At 46.0% G+C, this 19,468-nt stretch overlaps 1 protein-coding gene across 2 annotated transcripts in view; it reads left to right on the top strand.

Moving 5' to 3' along the window:
* Positions 1 to 732: 732 nt before the first annotated feature.
* Positions 733 to 19,468, top strand: part of LOC126284689 (BMP-2-inducible protein kinase) — a 240,775-nt gene continuing 222,039 nt past the window's right edge. The window contains exons 1-2 of one of the 2 annotated variants that reach the window (XM_049983815.1): positions 733 to 1,384; positions 1,493 to 1,627. In XM_049983815.1, the coding sequence (XP_049839772.1) occupies positions 1,501 to 1,627 (127 nt within the window). In that variant the 5' untranslated portion in view covers positions 733 to 1,384; positions 1,493 to 1,500. The remainder of the gene's footprint in view (positions 1,385 to 1,492; positions 1,628 to 19,468) is intronic. The other variant, XM_049983824.1, reaches the window with a different exon arrangement.

The raw sequence follows: 19,468 nt of genomic DNA on the forward strand, positions 1-19,468 counted from the left end.
ATTCATTAGGAAAGAAAATAGCACCTCAAATAAATTATCAGCTGCAGTCTTCAATTTTAGGCCTGTGGAGAACTTTGCTTATGGGGATCTGATATTGACATGACAGGTTCCATGGCGGCTGAAATAAATTTGTTCTTGGTAAATGGTAATGGTTGATGCCACCCGTTTTAGAACTTAGTGCCTCTGGGATATGAGAGAAACAGCTTAAGCCCTGAGTATGAACAGTTACGATCCAGCCAGTTGTAAACTGCATATGTGTAACTGCACTAGCAGGAATACAGATGAGCGTTAGCTCAGAATGTTGGCAGACAGGATTCTGCGCAAGTCTCGTGATACAGATCAGGATAAGAGTAGGGTCCTGTAGACCTAGAACAAATGTTAAGAGTTGGGTCACATTAAGTAAGGAGCTGCGATTGTAAGACTAATTAAAAGATGAAGAGAAGTCTGATTTGATGATATCAGTATCACGAATACTGGAAGAATAACTTAAAAGTATATATATAGGTCAACAGGAAAAAAGACAGGACGGAAGGCCACGAAATCCTCAGAATTACGTGATGGGAAATAGTACCACAGCAGAGGGCAGAATAGTCCACTCGATGAAGAGGCTCAGATTCAGCTATGGTTGCAATATCATGTGAAGAAGAGGACGTTAAAAAGAGTCCACCGCTTCACATCATGCAGAGTGTGGGGCTAGATTAAATATATCAATCGTAGGAATTTTCTGTTGGCAATATCACACGTTGTTTCCTTAGAAAGAGCGATTCTTTGCTATGTTGTAGTTTTAGGACAGCAGTGGTACTGCCGACGCTACAATACTGTGACACTGTTGTGAGCCCATTGAGTGTTAGTAACATTTCCGATGCAGCAGCATAGGAATAAGTGCTTGACATCAGATGAAATTGTGGTTATACGTTTCTAGTTTTAAAGATAATAAAAGAAATATTTACAATATTCACGTAATAACTAAAATTTTGCCTGCGATAGTAGTGTCTATATTTTCGTCATAGTCCTCTATAAGCAGAATGAAGTGTTCAATACATCGGTACCTGTTAATGACGTTAGAGGAAGTGGCCATCTTGCTTTGGGTGCAAACGTTGGTTCTGTTTTTCTTATGTATGTGCTCTGCAGGACTTAAAATGAAGCAAAGGGAAACGGTGAAGTGGAGTGCCCGCGTTTCTGTGTTGAGCCTTAATCCTGTTTTAAATGCCGAGAAGAAGCGCTGACGTGAATTCAGCGACAAATTATGAGTTTCTTTACCGTAGTGACTGAGGATTAGCGTGCCATAGATTGTATATCTATGGAATTAAATGTCAATTTACAGACGATAGTAAATTTATTGCTTCGTATCATCGAATTATTGTTTTTATTGTGTGTCATTACGGTAAATGAATGTTTGATGCTTTTATTTGATGAAATTGTTGTGAATATTGAGTTCTTGGCGGATCGTGAGTTTCTTGCGGCTTATTGCCCAATATAATTTTCGTTGCAGCTTCCACAATGAAGAAACTTTTTTCAAAAATTGAAACTAAAATTGATAATACAACGAAAGAACCCAACAGTTACGTCGGCAAAGTATTTGTAGTTGGAAGGATGACGGTCACTGTCGAGGATGTATTGGCAGAAGGTATGTGTTTAGGGTGCAAAACACCAAAAATAGTTGTTAATTTTGGTATCTGTAACTTTTATGCCTTACTGGACGTGTTGTCATAGTATTTTAAGTGTAATTGTTTCGGCCTGTGACGTCCGGCCCTGTAATAGTGAGTTTACTGTTTTGCCGGGGATGTTTCTTGAGCAGAAAGTCAGAGAAGAGATGTTGAAGTTACTGGTAGCGTAATATATAATTGTTAGTTACGTTTTGCCGATGTATTGTTAGTACGTCGACAATACTTGTAATTCCTGAGAGGCGATCACTGGTTACAGCAAACATGACGTGTACCTTAAGACAACCAGCACCAAAAATGCATTACAGTACCTAGGTTTAATGTAAACATTAAATCTTCATTACCAAACTATCGCAATTGTAACTGCTGTAGAGAAGTGCAGATTCGAGGCTAAAAGACGAACGCCGAAACTGGGAAAACTAAACGAATATTTATATTTGATCTACCCCCCCACCCCTATCCTTTTGTGACTTTTCGTTTAATGTAAGCGGATGTCTCATATAATTTAGTACTTAATTCAGAGTTTTTTTCAGTGTGCATGAGTTTCTCTGTTTGTCAAACACACGAATTTTGTGTATAGTATTCAACTGCAGTGAAACGTGTGAATGACAGCCGAATTGCTGGTTTGTAACAATGGTCGAACTATTAATTGTGTACGTAGTGTTGCATAGTTAATTTCTGAGTTATGAGATGTAATCATGTGTTTCCTGCTATTGCTCTGAGTAGTGTCAATTATATTCTGTAGGGCTATAGTGCATTTAGATAGCAGTAAATGCTAATAATATTAAGGAAGTGTCAGCATTTTTGGTGAATCATTCTTTCGTGGAAGTGCTGTTATATGGTGAGCCCCTGCCAAATGGTACACTTCAGAGATATGAAACAAGATGAAGGGATAAATATATGTAGAGGGTCATTTCTCTTCAGAATGAAACTAATACAGAGTACTTTGTTAGCATTGTTTAAAGTAGACTATGGAGAGCCTTTTTCGGTTTACCTTCTTTTTTGTATAGGCCTGAGTGGTTTTTATTCTGAAATACATGTGTGTATATGGGAAATTGCTTTAACTGTGCTATTACAAGATTGGATGTATCACAGATAGTTCCACTTCTGTGCGACTCACAGGATGTAATGCTTTACTATTCATTTCAGCTTAACTCGCAGTAGGTGCACCAATACAGGGTGGTTCAGTTGCCCCCTACCATGTGAAGTCATCTTAAGCTCAATATTCCCCTGCTGGTGTGTTGTATGGCACTAATGTCCAGTAAGCTCATCTCTCACAATTCAGTACGCACCTGACAGGTGGTATAGCCTGTTCACAAAACATCAATTCTTTAAATTATATACCTGCCTCTGTCTACCGTGTAACTATATTAATGTGTCCTGCCTAATGACAGCGTGTAACAAAGAGCGAAATTAATGCTTAAAATGAGGTAACGGATGGAGTATGCACTCCAATCAATTCGTAAAGCAAACATGTTCCCAGCAGTGTAGGGAGGTGCATGCAGTGAGGCATTAATCAAGCGTTCAACAAAATGTGCTGTCAGTGGTTTTAATCCTACATCATTCAAAAGTTTTTACATCAGTATGATATGTTGATATGGGAGTGCAGGCCAACATTTGCTACATTCAAACAGGAAAACGACACTGTTATTATGCCCTGCGTATGCTGCACTCATTTGGTTAAGAATGATTTTGAAGTAATAGGCTTAACATCAGAAGAGGCACCAATGTTAGCACTGAATAGGGGATCATGGAGGAATTTCATAAGGGGGACTATGCCCCAGACTGAATGCTGAAAAGCATAATCAGTCTTAAATGATGATGATGCTCATTCTTTATTGGGAAGCAAGAAAAAATGTGTTTGAGGCACTATTCCTGCATCAGGAACAGTATGCAGGCAGGCAACACCCTACTGCAAAGACATTCCGCAGTGTCGAAAGACTTTTAAGAAGCAACAGGCATGATTAAAAAAGAACCACCTGTCCGAGAGAGCAGCTTAACATCTGGTGAAAATGTAGAGGCCTTCCTGGAAACAGCTCAACCCTCAAGTGTCTCACCACTCTTTGGCTATCACAGGCCCGCAGCCTTTGCAGCACTATTTTCTCTTCCTGTGCTGCAAACCTACACTTACACTATCTCTTACCTCCTCTGACTTTCCAACAGATGTTCCTTTTGGTGCTGATCCTGCTGGACTTGGTTCACAATTTTGGTCTTGATTTCCAGTTTCACTCCTGGCACTATCTTCACATATATGGTCCTCATTGGGTTTGGCCTGCAATCTTTTCCAAATGTCAGAAATGCACATTGTGCAGGGGAGGTTTCCCACTGTGGTGTATACTGTGCCTCTGCCTTTCCACCCTGACACCCTTCCTTCCTGTTGTCATAGTACACCCAGATTCCATCATGGTAGCCACCCTGTTGGGGGGGGGGGGGGGTGGGTTGTTAAGTACCTGCATGGCGGTAGCCCCCGAAAAGCGGGGATCGCACTCTTGGTGCCTGCCCTGCACACTCCCTGTGTTGCCATGGAGTATGTGCCCATCATGACTGGGACATGGGGTCTCCCAGCAACAGAATGATGGCCAGTTAGCTATTTCTATGGCTGCTGGCACCCATGGGGAAAGCCCCTGTTTGGAGTGGATGGTTTGCTCATGAAGTGACTTAAACTTTATCCTGCCCCTGCAGTCTCTTCGAATGGAAAGGCCTCATATGAGCTAACGAAATACGATACCGACGTGCCCCTTTCCCTGGCCATGCTGGGAGGCACGTAGGATCAAACGACAAGGAGGAAAATCTCCCCCAAATACCTGGTCTGCACCAGGACACCTTTTTTGGCCCCAAAGCCTTTATTTTTTATTGAACACATTGAAGACAAATATGGGGAAGTTGCAGCCATCTCTTTAAGATGAAGTGCAGTTCCCTCCTGATTAAAATATCATGCCCTGCCCAGTCACAGGTGCTACTGTTTTGTGGAAACTTGGGTGACATTCTCTTGATTGTCACTCCTCACAAGTCTCAGTGTGGTCCAGGGCATCATCTTTCACCATGATCTTCTTTTGCGGACTGATAATCAGCTGTGGGCCAACTTAGAGTGACGAGGTGTGCACCTCGTTTGTCATGATCATAGGCAATCAAGAGAAAAGAGAGTTGTTACTGTGACCTTCATCTTGACCTTAGAGGGTGATATGCTGGCCGAGAATGTTAAAGTATGGCCTACTGTTGCTCCTCTAATGAGATGCTTCAGGTGTATGAAGTTTGGACATGGTATTCGTGTTGTATTGCTGCCCCTGCCTACAGGGATTGTGGACATCTGTTGCACATGAATGTTTCTTCTTCCCTCCACCTGTGTAAACTGTGGCGAGCTCTACTGTCCATGCTGACCGGATGGCTCCATTTTTAAGTGTGAGAAAGAACATCCAGGAGTATAGACCCTGGACAAGCTCACATATGTGGTCAGAAAAAGGTACGAGTGTGCAATCTCATACACAATCTTACACTACCGCCGCAGCATTATCGTCACTTTATCTATTGACAATGCTTTCTGATGTTGCACCTCTTGCAGTGGGCTCTCAGAGCTGTTCGCCAATACCTGACCTTGAAGTGCTTTGAGGCCCTTCTGGTGCTTCCACAGCACCCACTTTGGGACCATTGGCTCCCCAGCTGCCGGGGATACAGGTCTCCATCCCCCAGCCAGAGCTGTCTCATCCTCATCCAACTTCTCCAGCTAGAAAAAGGTCCCTTGGGACTCTCCCTTCCACAGTTCCTGCTGGTCCCAAGCCAGACACCAGCCAGTGGCTGAAGGAACTGCAGGCTGCTGGCCATTGAACTTCTCGTTCTTCCTCTGTCCCGGAAACCAATTCAGGGTAGCCTTCCAGTTCTCATCATCTGAGGAGGAGGGCAAAAGGTAGTCCTCTAAGACAAAGGAAACCCCAGTGACCCCGACGTCGTTGGGCTCTGCATGTACTCCTGTGCTCAAGGTGGAGATCCCAGTGGCCCCTGAGGCACCACGTCATCCTAGGCAGTATGGTGCAGAACCTTTGTCAGTGGATCCCTTGATTTCTCAACCAGGGATTGTGCATCACCCTGGGTCATAACTGCCTCCCTCCCCCCCCCCCCCTCCCTTCACGCCCTCACAGTTTTTAAACAGTCTGATACTCCAGTGGAATTTGTAATGGATTATTCCACAACCTGGCTGAACTATGCCAGCTTTTAAGCACTTCCCCTGTATTCTGTATTGCTATCCAGGAAACTTGGTTTCCAGTGACTTGGATCTGTGCTCTTTGTGGTCACTGAGGTTATTTCAGCAATCTTACTGACTATGAGATGATATCTGATGGAGTTTTTATTTATGTGCTGGAAAAAAAAAAGAAATTTTTGATACAGTTTTGTGGGCTGTGACTGTTTGGGTAAAGGCACATCACAATTTTACCATCTGTAATGTTTATCTCCCTCCTGATGATGTGTCCCAGGATGTACTGTGTGCATTACTCTCCCCGCTTTCCCCCACCTTTCTTAGTCTTGGAGACTTCAATGCCCTTAACTCTTTGTGGGGTGGAACGACGATCACTGGTTGTTGTAAAGACATCGAAATCTTACCAGCACAGCTCAGTCTTTGCGTCTTGAACTGTGGCGGTCACACACACTTCAGTGTGGCACACGGCACTAATTCAGTATTGATCTTTCCTTTTGCAGCCCTGCTCTGCTACCGTCTATCCACTGGAGAGTAGACGATTATCTGTGTGTAGTGACCACTTCCCGGTCTTCATGTCCCTCCCTCAGTTTTGCCCCCCTGGGTGCCCGCACAGATGGGTTCTCTGTATCACCTCTGCTGTTGTCCTTAGCTACCCATTGCAAGACAGTATTGATGTGGCTGTTCAACATACAACCACAGCCATTCTTTTAGAAGCCAACTGAGCCCCCTTCTTCCTCAGGATCCCTCCATCAGAAGAGGGGACCCTAGTGGACTTGAGAGATTGCTGTGCTCATTAGAGATTGTAGGCGGTCTATCAAATTCCGTAAGTGGCAGTCTTTGCTGCACCACCTCATTGCCCTTAAACGGCTTTGTGTCTGCGTATGCTACCTCACAAAATGATAAAGCAAGAATCCTGGGAATGATGCATCTCTACCATTGGATCATGTGCCTTTTCATCACTGGTATGGTCAAAGATCAAATGCTTCTTTGGCTTCCTCTCTGATGCAGGTGTAACAAGTATTTCCGTTACCTATCAGATGCCAACAATAGCTACTGAATCATGCTATAACCATTCTTAACTTCCCAAAATATCCCAACTACCTTGTCCTTTTCCTTGTAAGAGAGTTCTACCTCCCATAACAGTGACGCAGAACTGGGTTCATAATTGCAGCACACCTCTAGTGTGTCTATTCGGGACTGCAACTTCCTCCACTGTCGTCTCTGGTCAGGGAGACATCGCATCTGCTCCCGTGGCTTGTACCCTGACCTTGGTTGCCTTGCAGTCCCCTTTGGACCACAAGATTCCATTGACCCCTGTTCTTGGCTGTCCTTGAGAAGTGTCTGGATTCGGAAGTGGTATTCACTGATGGCTTAACAGTTGACAGACAAACATGCTTTGCCTACACACATGCACGATGCCATGAACTCCACACTCTGCCAAACAGTTGCAGTGTCTTCACTGCTGAATTGATGCCCATTAATCTAGCCCATGGCCGTGTTCATTCTTGCGCTGGCAAGAGTAGCGGCCTTCAGGCTATAGACCAGTGCTACTCTCTTCACCCACTGGTTACGCCTATCTAGTATCTTGTCTCTCATCTCCATCGAGCTAGACGGCCACTTGTTTTTGTTTGGATCCTGGATCATGTTGGGATTTCGGGGAAATAAATCAGCTGACCGTTTGGCCAGCTGGCCATCAGCCTGCCAATTCTGGAAATGGGGGTCCCAGAACCGGATCTTTGGTTGTTTTTATGCCATTGATTGCTGGGAGTCTCGATCTTAGAATGGTCTGCCCTGAACTCCCCAAACAAACTGAGAACAATTAAGGGGACCACAACCATGTGGCAGTCTTCCCTGTGTGATTCTCTCAGGGCATCCACTGTTCTCTGTTAACTCTGCATTGGCCACACTTGGCCGATCCATGGCCACATTCTCCGATGTCAAGATCCTTTTCATTGGCGATGCAGGGCCCGCCTGACGGTGTTCCACTTATTCACAGACTACCTTAATTTGGCTGCTTCGAGGTGGCATTTTAATCTTCGTGACACGCTACCTCTGGTGCTAGCAGATGACACCAAATTGGCTGACCTGGCGCTACATTTTGCACATGAAGGTGTTTTCTATTCATCCCTGTAAGGTCGGGCTTTATGGCCTTATCGTGGAGCAAGAGGTGATATGTGATTGCTAAAAATGAAGCTATTTCATCGGCATACTCTGAAATGAACCTAATTATTGTATTATCTGGACCGAAATACTTGCCTTTATTGAGTGACTTCTCTTGATTTGCTACATCAAAGATATCTACTTCTATACTATTCATTTTGGTACCTGTTCTTGGCTCGAATTCTGGAATTTTTATTGCATCTTCTCTGTTGTTGGAATTTTGGCAAACTTGGTTTAACAACACTGCTTTAGTGGTTCTGCCATCAGTAACATTATCATTGATATCGCACTGCGGAAGTTTTTGATTATGTCTTGCCACTGGTATACTTTTCATACAACCAGAATCTCTTTGGTATTTTTTCATGATTTTGCGACAGAGATTTGTTGTGCAAACTATTATAAAGGATCTTGCAGGGAAATCTCTGTTAAATTTAGAGCTTCTGTTAAATGTTGCCAATCTTGGGAATTTTGTGTTCTTTTAAATCTGGCATGCTTCTTATGTTGCTTCTGTAACAATGCCATGGCCTGTTTTGTGTACTGTGGACAATCTGTTCCATCTATTATTGATTTTCTTGGCATGAAACTCGGTTACCGTCAGCATCCAGGGTGGCGATTCTTCTGGTAAACTTGAAATTATCGGGAATTACATTTTACTTGAAAAAATAATGGAAATCGGGAAGTTTTGTAAATTAAGAGGGCACTCTGTATTTATAATCTAAGATATGAATTTAATTTTGTTGACCATATAAATATGGAATTTTAAAATACTTAATATTTCAAAGTGTGTTAATTATTTGGATATTGGTCCATATAAGATATTGATGTGTTTAAGAAAATTAGTTATTGTAAGATGCTCATAAGATGCTGAACCCCTTCCACCCCCCACCCCCCTCTCACCCTTCCCTGCCCCCTCCAGCCCCAACCCCAATCCTGCCACCATTAGCTTCTTAGGAGCCTCTTAAGACATCATCTTCCTTCCCATACTTGGCATTCTGAGGAAACTTGATTTTTTTTTTCCAAGATTGAGTAACCACCCTGGTATGACATCTTTAGATTTAAACCACACCTGTTCTGCACTTAGTCTGGAAGAAATAGAGACTATTTCTTAGAGACATAAAATTTTTATCTGCTTTTTTTAAAATACATTGTCAGTTTATTTTGATAGGTTTGGATGTTATGGTATTAAGTCTCACTACAACCATGTTATGGTCACTAATCCCTGTATACTTCGTGACACTCTGTTTGTTGAGGATTGTTTGTTGCTAAGAGGTCTAGTGTGTTATTAGACACCTGATCTAATTGCTCAAAATAATTCTTCGACAAAGCATTTAGTACAATTTCAGCTGATGTTTTATGTCTACCACCCACTTCAAACATGTATTTTGACCACATATTTATTTGAAGTGAGAGCAAAGTTTTCCGTGATCCTTTCGATGGCTATATCATTGAAGTTGGGGTCCAGTAAAATGAATTATCTATTTAAATTACACTACAAGATAAACTACTACTAGCAGTAACAAACATTCCTCCACAAATTTAATTTATTCTTTCTGAACACTGCTATAGATTCTTGGTGCTGACTTCATCTTTAGTCAGCCTTCATTACGTGTAACAATTTCTGCTTCAGTTCATTCTATTAGCATTTAGGTCTCTGGTTCTTTCTCAACACATCTACAACAATGTACAAGTATAATACCGGTGTTTCCTAGGTCTACCCTTGTCCTTTGTTCGACCTTCACTCGTTTCTACTTTTGAGAGCCTCTCAAAAAAAAAACCCATTTACTCCACACAGTCACCACTGTCCCTGTAGCTGCCTCTTTGTTTGTAATGGACTACCAATCTATTAAGTGGATTCTGAAATTTCTCCACCCTATGCCACAAGGCTAGAAACCTGCAGCCTACATGGTTGCAGAACTGTCTGATCCAGACCCCTCCACTAGACTCTTTACCCATGGTTTGCAATCAGTTGTGCAGATTGTGCTACACATTAAATAAATAAATAAATAAACAGAAGGTGAGCTCAACCTCCATCTTGCAAGCAAGACTAGTTGTCTTGACTGTTTCAGATAGCTGCCAAAAATTGGGGAGAATCTCTTCCACTCCAGAGTGACACACATCATTGGTACTTACATGATTCAGCATTTGTAGTTGGCTGAACCCTGTGCTCTTCATGGCATCCGGCAGGACTCGTTCCACATCTGAGCCGACCCAACCCAGTATTCTCACAGACTGAACACCATATTTCTTCCCTTCATTGGCAACTGTATCCCAAAGGGACTCCATCACACACATAACATTGGAGTTAACAGTAATCCCACATTCTATGAATGCACGGACTTTGCAGGCTGAGAGATTTCCGCTGAAATAGGTCAAACAAATGCTGACTGCTCGTAATCTTTATGAGCCACAGATAGTGCCTGAATCCCATTTGTTGTACAAACCAGGGAGGCCTTTTGATTGGTCGCCTAGCGTCTTTTGCTGCCCGTCACACCTTGAAATGACCTCCCAATTGACCATTAGTGAAGAGTCAACCTCAGTGCACAGTAACCAGGTCTACCACAGTACTGGGGGGGGGGGGGGGGGATGTGAGGTGTGAGACATCCCTTGGATCCTCAAGTCTGGGCCAGTGGCAACAGCCTCAAACTGCATAATTGAAGCCAGCATTGCCTGGAGCTTTAAGCAAAGGGTCTCAGACTCGGCTCAGTTCCAAACAAACTTTATTTACTGTGTTCCTTTTGATGATATTACAGTTAAAAAAAGAAAAAGAAAACACTTAAGGAGTCTCATTTCAAATAGGTGCCCCACTCATACAATTATAGTCGGTGGCTGGAAAAATTATACGTTTAAAGATGGTGGTAGGCATAAAACGTCATCCAGAATTGTACTGTAAGCTTTCTCAGGAAATTATTTTCAACATCTAGTTCAGGAGTCTACTGGAAGTGTAAATGGTTGTGAAAGCATACCTGACCTCTTGGCAACAAATAATCCTGGACAAATAGGCAGTGTCATGACGAATACAGAGATTAGTGACCACAAGGCAGTTGCTGCTAGGCTGAATATCGTAACACTTACAACCATAAAAAAGAAACGCAAAGTACATCTATTTAAAAAAGCTGATAAAAATGCTCTTAATGCTTTTTAAGAGACAGTCTGCACTCCTTCCTGTCTGATCACGCAAGTGTAGGAAAGATGTGGAATGATCTCAAAGAGATAGTATTGACGGCAATTGATAGATATATACCACATAAATTAATAAGTGAGGGTACTGATCCCCCCACAGTGTACAAAACTGGCCAGATCGCTGTTGCAGAAGCAACAAAAAAAAAGCATGCCAAATTTAAAAGAAGGCAAAATCATGAAGATCGGCAAAGTTTTGCAGAAGTTCAAAGTATAGCGCATGCTTCAATGTGAGATGCTTTTGATAATTTCCACAATGAAACAGTGTCTCGGAATCTGGCAGAAAACCCAAAGAGATTCTGGTCATATATAAAGCACACCAATGGCAAGACACAATCAATACCTTCACTGCGTGATAACAATGGTGAAGTCGCTGATGACAGTGCCACCAAACCAGACTTATTAAAAACAGTTTTCCAAAATTCCTTCATCAAAGACTATGAAGTAAATATTCACGAATTCCAATCAAGAACAACTGCAAAGATGAGAAACATAGATGTAGATATTCTCGGTGTAGCAAAGCAGCTTAATTCACTTAATAAAAGCAAGGCTTCTGGTCCAAATGGTATACCACTCAGTTTCGTTCCAGAGTATGCAGGTACAATAGCTCCATATTTAGCAATTATATACAACCGCTCACTCACAGAAAGTTCTGAACCTAAAGACTGGAAAGTTGCTGAAGTCACTCCAGTACCCAAAAAGGGAAATAGGAGTAATCCACTGAATTACACGCCCATATCACTATCATTGATTTGCAGTAGGGTTTTGGAACATATACTGTATTCGAACATTATGAAGTACTTCGAAGAAAATGATTTACTGACACGTAGTCAGCATGGATTCAGAAAATATCGTTCTTGCAGAACACAACTAGCTCTTTATACTTGTGAAGTCGTGAGTGCTATCTAGAGGGAATGTCAAATTGACTCCATACTTTTTTATTTTCAGAAGGCTTTCGACACTTCGTCACAAGCATCTTGTAACCAAACAGTGTCCCTATGGAATATCGCCTCAGTTGTGTGACTGGATTAGTGATTTCCTGTCAGGAAGGTCACAGTTCATTGTAATAGATGGAAAGTTGTCGAGTAAAACAGAAGTAATATCCGGCGTTCCCCAAGGAAGTGTTACAGGCCCTCTATTGTTCCTGATCTATATTAATGACACAGGAGACAATCAGAGTAGCCCTCTTAGATTATTTGCTGATGACGCTGTCATTTACCATCTTGTAAAGTCATCAGATGACCCAAATGAATTACAAAATGATTTAGATAAGATACCTGTGTGGTGCAAAAAGTGGCAATTGACCCTGGTTACAAATAACGTAAATTGGAACGATCACATAGGTAATATTGTGGGTAGAGCAAATCAAAGACTGCGATTCATTGGCAGAACACTTAGAAGATGCAACAGATCTACTGAAGAGACTGCTTCCACTACACTTTTCTGCCCTGCTCTGGAGTATTGCTGTGCGGTGTGAGATTCGTATCAGATGGGACTGATGGATGATATTGAAAAAGTACAAAGAAGGGCATCTCGTTTTGAATTATCACAAAATAGGGGAAATAGTGTCACAGACATGATATGCGAGTTGGAGTGGCAATCATTAAAACAAAGGCGCTTTTTGTTGCGACGGGATTTTCGCAAGAAATTTCAATCGCCAGTTTTCTCCTCCGATTGCGAAAACATTCTGTTGGCACTCACCTACATAGGGAGAAATGCATGATAAAATTAGAGGAATCGGGGCTCGCGCAGAAACATTTAAGTGCTCGTTTTTCCCGCATGCTGTTAGAGAGTAGAATGATAGAGAGACAGCTTGAAGGTGTTCATCGAACCCTCTTCCAGGCACTTAATTGTGAATAGCAGAGTAACCGCGTAGATGTACTTTTACTCAAGTCTTAACAGTTAGTTAGTTAGGTGTTCCATTGATCAATAGCACGGAATAACTGTTACGATGTGGAACGTGTCAAATGCACAAGAAATGCACGCAGGAAACAAGGTTTTTCTTTACTTTGTAGTGTTATACTAAATATTTCTATTATCTATCCAATTCCCTTAAATGGCACAAAATGCATGTATTATATATCCAGATTTATGTACTCATATTCAAGAATTCATCGCCCCCCTGCGGGTTCGAGGGTTCAAATAGGCCCGCGGTATTCCTGCCTGTCGTAAGAGGTGACTAAAAGGAGTCTCAAACTTTTCGGCCTGAATTGACGGTCCCCTGTTGGGTTTGACCTCCGTCTCTCAAAATTTTCCTAAGAGCGAGCCGATTGGGGAAGGGCGCCTTACTTGGTGCATTGTGTCCATCTTATGATCAGACTTTTCGCCAGCTTATACACCGTTGAATTGCAGTCCTGTCCGCTCTCCATCTCTTGGGCATGACTCTGTATCTGCGTGCAGATTATACCTTGCACTGTGCAGTGCCTCTTTCTGCACCTACGGCGACCATGGACCACATGTTACCTAACATCCAACACGGTAGCCAGTCCGTTGTGGTGGGGCCGCCATGTACCCTGTTGGTTGTAGCCCCCTGACAACACAGGGATCGCTCTACTGATGCCTGCACCATTAACTCCCCACGTATGCCAAGGAGTAGATGCCTATCCTCCTGGGGTATCGGGACTCCCGGCAACGGCCATCCTGCCAGGTGGCTCTTGCCGTGGCTGGGTGGCGCCCCTGGGGAGGGCCCTTGGTCGGAGTAGGTGGCATCAGGGCGGATGACCCGCAATAAATCGTGGTACATCGTCTCTCGCTGGTGGCCAGCTGCCAGCAGTCTCTAAGCGTTCTCGGGCTCAGTTTAACGCTCAGAAGTATGATCCGAAAACGTTCCCCTCCCTGGCCACACCGTGGGAGGAACGTAAGTCTCAGGATGGCAGTAGCAGTTATTCGCCCCGCTTCTTAGTTTGTACGAGGGCTGATGGGGAGTCTTTTCTCTCCACAAAGCCTCAGTTCCTTGTTGAGCATTTAGAGGACAAGTTTGGGGAGGTGGAGGGCTTGTCAAAAATGCGCTCTGGGTCAGTTCTGATACAAACGGCATCCTCTGCCCAGTCACGACGGTAACTCGCTTGTGACAAGTTGGGGGATGTTGCCGTTACGATCACACCCCATAAGAGTTTAAATATGGTCCAGGGAGTTATTTACCATAGGGATCTTCTTTTGCAGTCTGATGAAGAGCTGCGCGCCAATTTAGAGCGTCGAGGTGTACATTTCGTCCGGCGTGTTCATCGGGGTCCGAAGGAAAATCAGATTGCTACCGGTGCCTTCATCTTGGCCTTCGAAGGGGATACCTTACCGGAAAAGGTCAAGGTGATGGTCTACCGATGTGACGTTAAGCCCTACATCCCTCCCTCGATTCGGTGCTTTAAATGCTGGAAGTTCGGCCATATGTCTTCTCACTGCACTTCCAGCCTCACATGTCGAGATTTTTGACGCGCATCGCATCCCAATACTCCATGTGCCCCGCCTCCCATCTGTGTCAACTGCGGGGAGCACCATTCACCTTGCTCGCCAGACTGCAGAATTTTCCAGAAAGAGCGTAAAATCATGGAATACAAGACCCTGGACCGACTAACCTATACTGAGGCCAAGAGGAAATACGACCGACTCCATCCTGTGAGAATGACATCTTCCTACGCTGCTGCTACAACACCTGTGCTAGCCCCATCTGTTTCTCAAATTGTGGCTGGATCGACGAGTAGTACAACTCCTCCTGCCCCCTCGCCTATGGGGGGGGCTCTACCCACCGGGTTGCTCTTGCGCCAACTACCTCAGGAGCGACACCACCCCACCCATCGGGGACGTCCGTTCCCACTTCTAAGCCGGAGAAGTGTCCAATTTCTTCAGCTTCTCCTGCTCGCAAGGGATCCCTTGGGTCCCTCCCTTCCCAGGTTTCCGCCAGCGGGAAGGCTGACGACCGACAGTGGCGTAAGTGCCCGCAATCAGCTGGTCGTAGGGCTTCACAATCCTCCTCCGTCCCGGAGACTGAATCGGTGAAGCCCTCCCAGTCGGTGCGACCCAAGGAACGGTGTGAGAAACCCAAGAAGAGCTCTCAGCCCAAGGAACTCGCGGTGGCAGCCATCCCACCGCAACCTTCCAGCTCTGCGTCTGAGGATGCGGTGGAGATACTGGCGTCCACTGAGGACCTCGATCTCGCCGGTCCATCAGACGCCATGGAAAGCACTCTCACAGGTGCTAAATCGGAGGCAGCAGGTGACCCAGCGGCGTAATCTCCCTTCCCAGTCCCATAACGCCTTTGTCAGCCATGGACAACACCATCCGCCAGTGGAACTGCAGAGGTTTCTTTCACCATCTAGCTGAGCTCCGCCAACTTATCAGCCTTCACCCTTTCCTCTGCATTGCTCTGCAGGAAACTTGGTTTCCGGCAATGCGAACCCCCGCCCTCCGTGGCTACCGGGGTTATTATAAGAACCGGGCAGCTTATGAAAGGGTGTCTGGTGGCGTCTGCATATATGTCCTGAACTCTATTCACAGCGAGTCTGTACCTCTCCAAACACCTTTAGAGGCTGTCGCTGTTCAGGTGTGGACGCCACAGGCTGTTACCGTCTGCAGTCTTTACCTTCCACCGGATGGTGATGTCGCACAGCATGTCCTGGCTGCTCTGATAGCCCAATTGCCACCACCTTTCTTGTTACTGGGCGACTTTAACGCCCATAACCATCTGTGGGGTGGGTCAGTGGTAACAGGTCGAGGCGCCATCGTTGAGCATTTATTGGCGCAGCTCGATCTCTTGATCTTAAATGATGCTGCCTTCACACACTGCAGTGTGGCGCATGGCACATACTCCGCCATTGATCTTTCGATCTGTAGCCCTAGCTTCTTACCGTCTGTCCAATGGAGAGTGCATGACGACCTTTGTGGTAGTGACCACTTTCCGATCTTTCTGTCACTACCACAGAATCAGTCTTCTGGGCGCACTAGCAGATGGGCTCTGAATATGGCTGACTGGGACTTGTTCTCCTCCACTGCCGCTATTGAGCCTCTCTCTAACGATGACATTGATGCAGTGGTTCAATCGGTCACCACCGGCATCGTTACTGCCGCCGAATCTGCCATTGCCCGTTCTTCTGGGTCCCCTCGGCGGCGGACTGTGCCTTGGTGGTCGCCTGAGATTGCTGAAGTGATTAAAGCTCGCCGGCGGGCGCTCCAGCGTTACAAGCGACATCCCTCAATCGAACACCTTATCGCCTTCAAACAGCTGTGTGCGCGAGCCTGCCGCATTATCCGCCAATGCAAGCAGGAGTGCTGGGAGCGGTATGTGTCCACCATTGGCCTCCATGTCACTCCACGCAGGTCTGGGCCAAGATTCGCCGCCTCTATGGCTATCGGACCCCTGTCAGCAACCCTGCGCTTTCACTGAATGGAGCAGTTTGTACTGACTCCGATGTCATTGCAAACCACTTGGCAGAGCACTTTGCTCCGAATTCCGCTTCTGCCAACTACCCCTTGGGCTTCCGCTCCATTAAAGAGCGGATAGAATGTCGGAGTCTTTCTTTTCGCACTCACCATCCTGAATTGTACAATGTTCCATTGAGTGAGTGGGAATTCCGCAGTGCCCTCGCCGCTTGTCCTGATACCGCTCCTGGGCCAGATAGCATCCACTCTCAGATGCTGAAACACCTTTCAGTGGACTGCCTGCGACGCCTCCTCGACCTTTACAACCACATTTGGGTCGAGGGTGAGTTTCTGTCGCAATGGCGGGAAAGTCTTGTTGTCCCCATTCTGAAACCGGGGAAGAACCCTTTGGAGGTGGACAGCTACCGTCCCATTAGCCTCACCAACATTCTTTGCAAGTTGCTTGAACGGATGGTGAGCCGGCGCTGGAATTGGGTACTGGAGTCTCGGGGCCTTCTGGCTCCGTCTCAGGGTGGGTTCCGTAAAGGCCGCTCTGCCGCTGACAATCTGGTGAGCTTGGAGTCGGCCATCCGTACTGCCTTTGCCCGCCGTCAGCATCTGGTCGCTGTCTTTTTCGACATGCGGAAGGCGTATGATACGACATGGCATCATCTCATCCTTTCTACGCTTCATGGATGGGGTCTTCGGGGCCCTCTGCCGATCTATATCCGCAATTTTCTGTCGTATCGTACCTTCCGCATGCACGTCGCGGCCTCATAGTTCCTTCCATGTCCAGGAGAACGGTGCACCACAGGGTTCTCTTCTAAGTGTCTGTCTGTTTTTAATAGCCATTAACGGGCTCGCTGCAGCCGTGGGAAATTCTGTCTCCGCTTCGCTCTATGCTGACGACTTCTGCCTTTACTACAGCTCTATTGGCATTGCAGCTGCTGAACGTCAGCTACAGGGTGCAATCCGCAAGGTGCAGTCTTGGGCTGTAGTGCATGGTTTTCAGTTTTCGGCAGCCAAGACGTGCGTAAGGCATTTCTGCCGGCGACGCACTGTTCACCCGGAGCCGCGGCTTTATCGTGACGGCGAGCTTCTTTCATTGGTGGAGTCACATAGGTTTTTGGGGGTGGTTTTTGATGCCCGGTTGACTTGGCTGCCTCATATTCGGCAGCTTAAACAGGCGTGTTGGCAGCATCTAAACGCTATGCGATGCCTGAGCCACACTGGGTGGGGCGCCGACCGATCTACTCTACTACGGCTTTACCAGGCGTTGATCCAGTCCCGTCTGGACTATGGGAGTCTGGCTTATGGCTCAGCATCCCCATCTGCGTTGCGGCTGCTGGACCCAATCCTCCACAGCGGGATACGCCTTGCCACTGGTACCTTCCGGACCAGCCCTGTGGACAGCACACTTGTGGAGGCAGGTGTCCCTCCACTGCGGTTACGACGCCAACAATTACTGGCTGCTTATTCTGCCCATGTTTTTAGCTCGCCCGGACATCCAAATTATCGTGTCGTCTTCCCGCAGTCAGTCGTCCGTCTGCCAGAACGTCGGCCCTGGTCGGGTTGTCCGATCGCCGTACATGTCAAACAGCTTCTCTACGGGCTTGAGTGTTTTCCTGTACCACCTCCTTTCCGGGCCCCTCTGCATACACCCCCATGGTGTGTGCCTCGCCCTTGCCTTCGGCTCGACTTGGCACAGGGCCCGAAGGACTCAGTCCCTCCGGTGGCCTTCCGACACCGCTTTTATTCCATCCTGGCCATGAATCAGGACTCTGGCGTTGTCTACACCAACAGTTCGATGGTTGCTGGTCTAGTCGGTTATGCACTAACTCTAGGGGACCATTCTGAACAACGTTCGTTTCCGGCTGGCTGCAGTGTTTACACTGCTGAGCTGGTCGCCATCTTTCGAGGCCTATAGTATATCCGCTCCTGCTCAGGTGAGTCCTTCGTTATCTGTAGCGATTCCCTGAGCGGTTTACGAGCTGTCGACCAGTGTTTCCCTCGTTCTCGTCTGGTGATGGCTATCCAGGAGTCCCTGCATACTCTTGCCCGTTGCGGCAGATCTGTGGTCTTCGTTTGGACTCCGGGCCATGTTGGGATACCCGGAAATGAAACTGTTGACCGCCTGGCGAAAGAGGCCACTAGTGCACCATCTCTGGAGATTGGCCTCTCGGCGACTGATTTGCGGGCACTATTACGCCGCAAAGTTTTCGATTTGTGGGACACTGATTGGCTCAACCTGCCCGTGCCAAACTAACTCCGCCGTATCAAGGAGACGACTACTTTGTGGCGGTCATCCATGCGAGCCAACCGCAGAGAATCAGTCGTCCTTTGTCGGCTCCGCATTGGCCACACCCGACTCACGCACAGTTATTTACTGTGTTGTGAGGATCCCCCTCTTTGTCATTGTGGGGCGTCCTTGACGGTGGTCCATATTCTGTTGGAGTGCGCCCTTTTAACTGTGCTCAGGCACACTTTTGTGCTGCCTGATACGCTGTCTGCGCTTTTATCTGACGACTCTTCCATAGCGGACATAGTTCTGCATTTTATTCGGGCAGGGGGATTTTATCGCTTAATGTAAATGTGTGTTTTTGTGTTGATTCTGGCCTATGGCCTAAGATTTGTCTGATTTTTTTCATGTGTTTATCGGTGGTTGGCTTTTCCCCTTTTGTTTGTATGGTCGGCCAACCACCGTCACACTCTGTGTGATTTTAGTTCGTATTGTCTGGTCTTTGTCTACGTTTCTCTTGTTCTGTGTCGTCTGTCTTATCGTCTGTTGATCGTGTTTATCCTCTGTGGGTGTTTTTAGTATTTGGAAAAAGGGACCGATGACGGTAGCAGTCTGGTCCCTTTAACCCCCACAAACCAACCAAGAATTCATCTATGGCATAGAAGGAGTTGTCAAGGAGATATGATT

This window comes from Schistocerca gregaria, chromosome 1 (genome assembly GCF_023897955.1).
Source record: "Schistocerca gregaria isolate iqSchGreg1 chromosome 1, iqSchGreg1.2, whole genome shotgun sequence".
Classification (NCBI taxonomy): Eukaryota; Metazoa; Arthropoda; class Insecta; order Orthoptera; family Acrididae; genus Schistocerca; species Schistocerca gregaria.